This window comes from Neophocaena asiaeorientalis, unplaced genomic scaffold (assembly GCF_003031525.2).
Source record: "Neophocaena asiaeorientalis asiaeorientalis breed wild unplaced genomic scaffold, Neophocaena_asiaeorientalis_V1.1 scaffold1302, whole genome shotgun sequence".
NCBI classification, from domain to species: domain Eukaryota; kingdom Metazoa; phylum Chordata; class Mammalia; order Artiodactyla; family Phocoenidae; genus Neophocaena; species Neophocaena asiaeorientalis.
In genome coordinates this window covers 60,974-71,344 of record NW_020174265.1, presented here as the reverse complement: position 1 = coordinate 71,344, position 10,371 = coordinate 60,974, and the positions used below count along the sequence as shown (strand labels likewise).

At 42.8% G+C, this 10,371-nt stretch overlaps 1 protein-coding gene across 1 annotated transcript in view; it reads right to left on the bottom strand.

Moving 5' to 3' along the window:
- Window positions 1-4,312: 4,312 nt before the first annotated feature.
- The window catches only part of LOC112406472 (UV radiation resistance-associated gene protein-like), a 28,259-nt gene continuing 22,200 nt past the window's right edge, over window positions 4,313-10,371 (bottom strand). The window contains exons 2-3 of the mRNA XM_024755255.1: window positions 7,075-7,793; window positions 4,313-5,868 (exon numbers count right to left, since the gene is read on the bottom strand). Coding sequence (XP_024611023.1) covers window positions 7,091-7,793 — 703 coding nt within the window. The 3' untranslated portion in view covers window positions 4,313-5,868; window positions 7,075-7,090. The remainder of the gene's footprint in view (window positions 5,869-7,074; window positions 7,794-10,371) is intronic.

Below are 10,371 nucleotides of genomic sequence, written 5' to 3'. Positions count from 1 at the left end.
TAGCCATACATGGTCAGCATCTATTGTATTGGACACCACAGATAGAGGTGTGATCACACTTCGGGTCAAACTTTTGCCAAGAATTCTTCATTGGTGTTGTGTTCTTTCATCGGGAGGCATAAAATGTCTGGTTTTCTCTCTTTTTGTGATATTAGCAGCCACTGATGATCATTGTCTTAGATGCATTAGATTCATTAGAATGGCAAAGTGGTGACAGTCTAATTCTATTATCCCTCCTGAATTTTATTTTACTTGGAATATTTCTGTAAGAGAAACTTCCCCTCATCAACAATTTGGTTAACTAGCGTGTGTCTGATTTTTTCCCTTTGTTTAACAGTTCCTAGAGGGTTAGAGCTGTGTGTAGGACAGGTCACTGGGTTTGCAGTATGCAGAATGGGTTGGAGGGCAAGAAGGTGGCTGAAGGGAGCCAGGGAGGAGGTGACTGCAATCCAGGTGGCAACCCCAGCCATGGCCAAGCCCGGCGCAGCCACCAGTTCTCGCCCCTAAACCTCAGGAATCTCCTTCAAAAGGCCAATTAAGTGCCTGCCTTCCTCTGGTCCCCCCAAGGTCGCCCTTTCTGCCCTGGCCTGTGCCCTGGGCAGAGAAGTCAAGGCAACTGGCAGGTTTCTGGGAGCAAAGGGCCTGGCCCCATGGCCAGCAAGCTTGGAGACAGACCTCACCTTGCATGAGTGAAAGCTCACAGACCATCTGCATGTAAAGTAGCCTGGGGGTCTCTTCACAACACAGCAAAACTCAAAGAGCAAGATACAGTGATTCTGGTTTCTTTGAGGAATAAGTGAATTAAAAACCTTTTTGCAAGTAAATTTTTGAGAGAACAAGTTTATCCCTTAAAGTATCTATTTATTTTAACCATTTTGAATAATATACTCCCTTAAAATATTTTATGCATTTTCCTATCAAACTAAAATGAATTTATCCTTTTTCTGATGACTGAGGGCTATTTAGAAACAGTAAAATCATTTAAGCTGAGTTATTTTAAGCTAGCTGTTTTGTTAATTTTTGTGATATATTTTACAACCACTGCGTCGAGGATCTTGAGTAGACGGCAGGTAATAGCTGTTTTGCTACATATAAAACCCTGACTAGAAGCAGGCTGTGTGAAACGATTCAGCCCCAAGTTATTCACAACAGGTAGAGAGTGACAGGTGGGGGTCTTCTCCTTTCCTGCCATGCTCTGGACCCCAAGGCGAGCTGAGATGGGTTTTGAAGAATGAATACTAATTTGCTCCTAGGGCAAGAGAGGTCTCTGTCCAGGCGCAAGGGAAAAGCTGAGCAAGGGGCTTACCACTTTTCAGAGGAGCACGTGGGCTCGAAGTCAAGCGCCTTGCCTGGGCCACACAGCCCGTGAGCGGTGGGGCTGGGATCTGAATCCCTCTGACTGGCTGCTCTCCGGGGCCGAGGGCTTCTCACTCAACATGCCCAGACTGCTTCCTTCCTGCCTGTTTGCATCTGCTTCTTCGAGTCAGGTTATCCACTATTTCTGTCTACTCCCAACCTTGATTCCTTTCTAATTTGCTGCTTGTACTTTTAATGGGGACTGAGAGAAAGGAAGTTCATTAGACTTGTGTTCTGTACAAAGCCAAAAGGATCTGAGCCTACCACTCTCCCCCTTGTAGTTCTGGGCTTGGGCTTGGCTGACTATAGCTATTTCTCCAACTGGCTGTCTTTTTCATTTTTATCGAGATTCATGACCATGCTTTTTCTGGACTGCTGACATCGCCAGTCTCTAAAAAAGTGTGGAATTATTTTATAGACATGTATTTTTTTATTCATTTAAAATCCACAAGGCTGAGCTGTCTACCTACGAAACCATGGTTAGATGCGCCAAGAGGAAAAAAAAAAAAAAAAGAAAGCCTCTATCTATTTTGAGCAAAATTAAGAGCTCTGGGCACTAGTTCAGCGTTCAGCAAGGCAGCCAGAAGCTATGTGAGAGAATATGTATGGATGAGGTGGCCTAAATAAACTCATCTGCCAGGCGTTAAAAAAAACCAAACCCATAAAAATTAAGCGAATTAGGCTTATGGACCACGTCTCAACACTATCCATGCCACCCACCAAAAGACCTCGAAACACTTTACATTTGTTTAGAGCTGTTTTTCAAAAGAGCAGTTTCAGCCCTGACACATTCTCAATGTGTACCGAATGGAGACCTCTGTTGCAAAGCCTGATGTATACAATGCAAGAAATCCTTGTTGAATGACGAACTCCTCCCAACGTGCATGGTGCTTTGTAAAGATCATTAAGTGTTTCATAAAAATACTCATCACTTCTTACACTCTATCTGACCCCAGGGCGGGGTTGGGGTGGGGTGGGGAGAGATGTGGGTATCACCCCTACTTTAAAATTTTTCTTTAATTTATTGGAGTATAGTTGATTTACAGTGTTGTGTTTGTTAAGTTTCTGCTGTAAAGTGAATCAGTTATACAAATACATACATACATCTACTCTTTTTTAGATTCTTTTCCCATATAGGTCACTACAGAGTAGTGAGTAGAGATAGTAGTGTGTATACGTCAATCCCAATCTCCCAATTTATCCCTCCCCACTTTTCCCTCCATAACCATAAGTTTGTTTTCTGCATCTGTGACTCTGTTTTGTAAATAACTTCATTTGTATCATTTTTTAGATTCCACCTGTAAGCGATATCATGATATTCGTCTTTGTCTTACGTCACTTAGTACGATAATCTCTAGTTCCATCTATGTTGCCGCATATGGCATTATTTCATTCTTTTTTTACGGCTAATATTCCATTGTATGTAAGTACCACATCTACTTTATCCATTCATCTGTCAATGGACATTTAGGTTGCTTCCATGTCTTGGCTATTGTAAATAGTGCTGCTATGAATATCGGGGTGCATGGATCTTTTCGAATTATGGTTTTCTCCAGATATATACCCAGGAGTGGGATTGCTGGACCATATAGTAGTTCTATTTTTAGTTTTTTAAGGAGCCTCTATAGTGTTCTCCATAATGGTTGTACCAATTTACATTCCCACCAACAGTGTAGGAGGGTTCCCTTTTCTCCACACTTTCCAGCATTTATTGTTTGTAGACTTTTTGATGGCCATTCTGATCGGTGTGAGGTATCATCCCTATGTGACAGATTAGGAGCCAGATTCGGAGGGGTTAAGTGGCCGTGCCCAAGTGCTAGAACAAGAAATGGTTCTAGCGAGTCTCAGGCATCCTTTCTGTCACTAGGCAGCAAGCAGCCTTCCACAGGACAAAAGGGAACCAACATTGATGGTGTAGGCCCCATACAAACATAATGGCAAGGGCAGAGTTCTCTCCAATTCTTTACAGATTAAAAAATGAGGGGTCATTAAGGGTTTAGTGACTTGAGCAGGGTCATAACTTCAAAGTGGCTGAATTGGGGCATTCGGAATCTAGCTTCTAAAGAATAGATGCTGGCCGCCCTTTGTATCACACGGTAAAAACCCAGTTCATTATTCAGTATTTACCCTGAAACCATTAAGGACACAAGGATGAACCTCTTTTTCAGAGAGACTTTTTTTTCTAAACAAAATAGTACAGAAGATGATTAAGAAGAGTATCACTAGAGTCCAGCCTCAACGTGGCTGCTAGCCATAACTCACATCTAACCAAGTTACTCTTCTGCTTTAAAGTCTGGAAAGGGTACCGATCGGTCGCCCACTGCATGCATCCAAATCTCTTCCCCTGGCATTTTAAGTCCTTCCCCATGGGTCTGCAATTCAATTTCTCCTCTCACCTTTCTTCACATCCATTCAGGGCCCAAGTACAGCAAACTCCTTGCAATTCTGCAAACACGCATGCGGCCCTGCCTTGCCCCTGGGCTTTGCCCATGCTGTTCCCTCCACCTGTAATGTGAAATCTTATACATCTTTCATCTGTATTACCTCCGTGACCCTTTCCTGATCCTTGAGGCAGAATAGCTTTCTCTGAATTCTGTAGCATGGCTATACATTTCTCCATCATAGAATTGATCACACTGAATTATACTTAATTGTTAATATCCTTATGCCACCCTTCCCCCCACAACTGGAGAATGTGGCAGAGGTCAAGGCTTATGAATCTTTGTATAACCTTGTTTAGTCCAGTCCCTTGCAAAGAGGGAGAGAGCTAGCTCAGTAAATGCGGACTGGCTGGCTGACTGTTTAAGAATGAGGTTTTCATAGTTAACTCAGCTTTAGTATGAAATTCAAAACAGTGAAGAAGACAGGACTCAAACATAGCAGGGAAGTAACATACACTTTTACTCTCAAAATAAATACTAATCAATTTTATTTTATAAATACAGATGCTGAGTTTTCTTCCAATTACCAACAGATCAGTTTCACATGCCATTTATTATTGGTGGTGGTTTAAAAAATTATTTAAATAACTGGTTAGGTCAGGATAAACGGGCACTATTAGAACTGCTAAAAAAATATAGCTGGATACAATCTTCCAAAACTAATATTCTGGGGGGGAAAAAAAAATCTCTGGAATTTTTAAAGTGGGTAAGGGGAAGTGGAGAGAGAAAACACAAGCAAATATTCATCTGATAACATTTGCCGGCTATAAAAGTGTCTCAGCTACATGAAAATTGAAAGGGCTCTTAGCAGTTCAGAAATGGATAGGACTGAGTTTTCATTTCAACTTATATTCTCAAAGCAAAAATTACAAAGATTAGTAGGAGATAATACCTCATCCCATATTTGGCCTTGGCCACTTTAAACAGAGGCAAAATGAATTCTGCAGCTTTGGGAAATGTCAGAGTTATTCCTGGAGAATGTAATGCTGTAGGATCTACCCAAGTTTGGCAGAAACTGCAGACATCAAACAAACTCAGTGAAAACTCAAAACCTAAACTAAATAAACCGAAACCTAAGTGGTGTTTTGAGGCACAACATCACTGGACACAGTGTGGATTAGGCCAATGTGTAGGTAACTGTTGATCAGTTCTGCCCTACCAGATCACATTCAATGGTGGGGCTCCATGCTGTGTGGGTCAAAAGCTGTGAACCCCAGAATCAGGGAGTCCACAAATGGGAGATTGACAGATGGAACCCCGGAGCTGCAGGCTCTATCTGGCTGTGTGGAATCTGAGATGAACACTGTAACTATGGGTGCTCCTGTACGTGGTCCCTCTGCTTGGTGATGCCAGAAACCGGGCTGGAGGACCTGCATTGAACGCACCTTGTCTTTGAGTTTCGCATGAAGTTTAAAGGTCTCTCCCATATCTGAAGAATCACACGTCACATGTGATTTACCTTCCATTGTTCAATACTAATACAGTCCTTCAAAACCTTTTTTTTGGGGGCTTGGTGGGGGGTAGATGTTACTCCACTGGAGGACCCCACAGCCCAGTCTGACGTACATCCAAGATCATGTCTAGCTCCACCCTTACTGACTCCAAAATGAACGACAGTACTCTGCAAAGAAGCCGTGACTCTACAGATGGCTTCCGCTCCAGGTTTGGAGTAGTTCCACCTGTTTAGAGGAATAAGATGGATTTCTTCAGATCAAGTTAAAACTTTTAATTGCTTGCAGGTTGGGTCTGTCTGTCATTCAATGATCTTGTGAGTTCTCTACCTGAAAAATAACAACATGAGCTACTCCATTTACCAGTGTAGCTATGTTTATAATTGAGCCTAGGAATGCTTGGACAAAATATGAAAATGATTATGAAACCTCTGAGTTAAGTCGTTATGGAGGACAAATGAGCTACTGCAGAGTACGCCTGTGACGGTGTGTTGCTACACACAATATGTAAACTCAAATGAAGTCAACGGCATTAGCTTAGATACAGCCACAGGTTTTGTTCAGGCTAGTGCTGTCACGATGTAACATATGGAGATGTAGGTTCAAGAGGAATTTCAAAGCTGGGGAAAAAAAAAAAATCAGGTTGAGTGAAGTAAACTCAATTTTTATTCTTTATACAATACACGGATATAAGCATAAAATTTCCTTAAAGAGCTTGCAACCCTGAGGCGATGTCCTTGGGTATATAAAGTGTATAGCAGTAGCAAATGATATGTGGGCTCCAGGAATGAAAACGTACTTCAAAATCATAATTTAATATTTATGTAATTGCACACATACCGATGGTATTTTATGCCTCATCTAGTCTCTTAATCTAACTACCTCAACTGCCTTGCAGTTTGCACACTGGACAGCCTGACTCTACACATATTTTATCATACACAATGCCTTCCTTTCCAACTGAAATTTAATAAATTAACATGGGGCTTACATATAGGGATTTCTATATGGTGAGTGTGTTGCCAGAAAGCACACCCGGCTTTTGACAACAGCCTCTGCCCACATAACTTTGGCCCCCAGAGGGAACTGGATGCCATCTGACTACAGTAACCTCAGGGGTCCTTGAGGATCCCCTGGGATCCACCAGAGGTGAGGTCTTTCCTATAATCTGAGGGCTGCATCAAGGGTATGGCTGACTGGAAGAGGTGGAAGGTAACGGCAACTTCATTAAAGAACCAGCAAATGTGATGTCCTCAGTCGTCAGGATGCATAAGGTATCTACTGTGCAGAAGGGGCGACAGCTAGGTTGACTGTGAAGTCTGGGGGCAGGGGCAGGGGCAGGTGGGCCTGGGTATAAGGAGACCATTGTGCTTCTAGCTCATCAACTTAATGGATGGCCAAAGATCCTTCAGTGGATGTTGGAGACCTTTTACTGAATATTCAATTTTCCCAAAGTTTCATAAACTATGGTGAGGGCAAATGCTTATAAGAAACTGAAGATAAATTCATTATATTATTTATATATTATCATCTTCCCTCTGAGGATAACACAGAAGTGTAAATAAAAAAGCAGTCAAATGCCTATAAGGTGACTAAAGCTAGACTTCTGCCTTAAAATAATTGTCAGGCCTGAAAAGCAAATCTTGCAAGCAAAATCTAACTTTGGCCCACTGATACACAATGATCCTGAGTCCCTCCTTGATTCACAAAGTCTATTTTTCTGAGGAATATCCTCCATTAATATTCATTTTGTGTCATAATTATTACAAAGGGTAACCAGTGCAGCTTTATCCTCATTTCAAGCAGTGACTCTATCCTGGTCCTACCGTCTGTCCGCTCGCTTCACTTATCAGAACTCCTGCGTGGCCGGCGGAAGCTGGATACATTTTCGTTCAGTGCATAGATCCTTCGGGAGAACTCTTCAAATTCTCCCAGAACTTGTTCGTCACACTCCACTGCCACGGCACTGTCCACGGGGATGCAGTTAAATGCTTCCAGCTGATCGCCTGAGGTGAAGCCTGTGGCTTCCATGCCGATGATCTCTTCTGCTTGCTCCACGGTACAGCAGAGCTCGGCTTCGGAGACCGGGTGGAACCCCCCTGGAAGCTGGGCGCTGGAGGAGCCGGCCTGCTCACTGGGCAGGAGGGTGCCGTTGACTGTGGCTGGAGGCCCCGGGAGGGCTTGTCCCTGTTCCTGGCTAGTGTTCACACTCCCATGGCCTCCGTTGAAGCTGTCACTCAGATCTACCCCTTTTTTCTTGTTTTCTTTGGAGAAGTCCAAGGAGGTGTCCAAGGAGGAAGACAGAGATGTTGTCTTTCTCTCAGATTCTCCCGTGGAGGGGACGGTGGTCACAGGCTGGGCTAATGCTGAGCTGTAACTGGGGGGAGGGGTTTTGTACTGGAGTCTCTCATTCTCTGAGCTGGCCCGTTTCCGGTGTCCTTTGTCTGGTGAAGGCATCCCCCCAGAGAAGCCTACATCTACACCCCCAAATATGGAGCTTTGTCTCTTTGGAACAGGGATTGCACTGGAGGTGTGATGTCTGTCGCTAGAAGACAAACAAAAATGAGAAGTTACTTTCAACTTCAGAACTCAGCTTAAACCTTCTGGATCCAGAGATAGGAAATAACGTATTTAGGTTTGAGATAATACAAATTGATAATACTCAACCTTAGTATTAATTTTAGTGTCCAAATACAAAATGCAACAAAGTATTCTGAGTTCAGCATTGGGAGCTTCCTTTAAGAAGGATACAAGATATACGGAAATATATGCAGAGGGTAGGGCAGGGGGTAGAGACAATGTCATATGGGGAGGAGTCGAGGCAACTGGAGGGACTGGATCTGGAAAGAAAAATATATGAGGATGTGATCAACTTCTTATGTCTGCAGGGCTACCAATATCTTATTCTTGTTTTTAATATTCAAGTCTTATTTTACCTTCATAAAGCAGGTATCCTCATTTGACAGAGAACTTCAATGACTTGCCCACGATAACCTCAGCGAGGCAGGGGTGAGGCTGGACTAAAGCCCATGACTCATAGCTCAGTGATCAAGAGCTTTTCCAATACCCAAATGCTAACTGCCTTGCATTAGATAAATGGCAGAGATAGGACCAAGGAGATGTGTGTGTGTGTGTGTTTAACGAAAAATTAACTTGGGAAATGACCTCTCCTTTATAATGCGAGTCACACACACTTTACAATACTTGGTCTTCAGTACCTTCCTTCAAACTTGAGTTACTTCTCAGGAGGATACTTTTGGGCCAGCAGTAATAATCATTGTTTGGCTACCCGAAGCATTATAGTTTCTGAGGTTATTTCATATACATCATTTCACTTGGTCCTCACAAAAACCCCATCAAGAAAGCAGGGTATACGTTATTACTCTTAAGTCTAAAATAATAATTAGTTAATGGAAATAGAGTATCCAGACTCTGGAAATGATAGTCAGTTTGTGAACTATGCTAGTGAAGCCACCCCTGGAGTACTAACCACAGTTCTAGACATCATACTTGGCTGACGCTAGTCAGCTTCAATACAACTATATGAACAAAATGGGTCCAGAGACAGAGGGAGGTGCAAACACAAGATCCATCTGACTGGTGTTCTTCAGCTGAGGAAACACACAGAGAAGTGGCTTGCAAAAACAAGTACCAGGCAGGAACAGAGGTTAGACTTAAAACTATACCTATCCAGCAAACAGCTGCTACATGTGCCAGGCCTTGAGGAGGGGAAACAGATGTAAGACATGCTGGCCCTGCCTCTGAGGAGCTTCCAATCTTGCAGTAGAAACACATCCACAATTATTGAAATAATACATTTTCAAATTACAGTCATGGTAAGTGCACTGAGAAAGAAGAAAGGATCTCGGGTTCCTTCTACCTGTGTCTACAGCCCCAAACCCTTAAGCCAGCTCCTGCCCCCTCTCCTCTCAGATCTCTCCTGATGCTCGACTATCCCTGTGGTCTAAGCAAAGGTTCAACAAGCTTCTTGAGGAAAGGCAACCAAAAGGCTTCTTCTAATCCATGTGCCCATGAGGCTCCCTTGCTTGGCTATGAGTGTTGGTGCCAAGAGCGATTTCATGATTAGGGGTGCTCACTGGGGCACACACAGAACCAGGCAAATACACTAGTAAATTACTGTTTTTAGTTCTCAAGAAAAACTAAGCAGAGCAAAGCTTGTTGGCCTTAGTCTAGGTTTTCAGTTAATATGTTGTCAAAACTCACAGTAATGCGGTAAGCTGCACATTTTGGCCAACCTTCTTGTTTTCACTGCTACTTGCTGACAAGTGTCCCTCTCTACATGATTCTGCAGGGGCCCTAGGTAATCAAACCAAAACAGCATCAGCACCACCCACAGTCAGTCTATTCTGGGCAGACAGGCCACGCTTTCAGCTGCCACCACAGCCCATGAGGGGTGGGAAGCACCAGGTAAACCCACCCGGAACACTGAAGGTGATATTGCTGGCACGTGACCACAGGCCAGGTGCTTAACCACTTATGGCTACGAAGGGTGAATGACTTGACACCCTCTCTGCTGCCACCCAACCTATAGCTAAGCTCTGGGTCTGGGGTGTTACCCCTATTTTTTAGTTTAATTTTTAAAATTTTATATTGGAGTATAGTTGATTTACAATGTTGTGTTAGTTTCAGGTGTACAGCAAAGCGATTCAGTTGTACATATACATATGTCCATTCTTTTTCAGATTCTTTTCCTATATAGGTTATTACAGAATGTTGATTAGAGTGAGTTCCCTGTGCATCAACAGTAGGTCCTTGATGACATTACTCCTATTTCGATGCATGGATTCAAAGGCTTTTGTGAGATGGAGACTTTGGCATTTGCTGACATCCTGATCCTGGGATCTTACCCAGTTTTCCTGGATTTTTATGAGAACCCGGGTAATGACAGTATCAAATACAATTTAGAAAACCTAAGTAACAGTAAAACATTCCCTCTTAAGAAAGGTAAGAAGATGAGGTATTACAGAGACAAATAAGGAAGTCTACATATCTAACGTTTACCCTACAATCACACAGTCTTTTTTTCCCATTTGCAGCTATGTGCCATGAAACCTTTCAAAAATTTTTATTAGTCTTTCTTATAGTCTTTTTTTTTTTTTTTT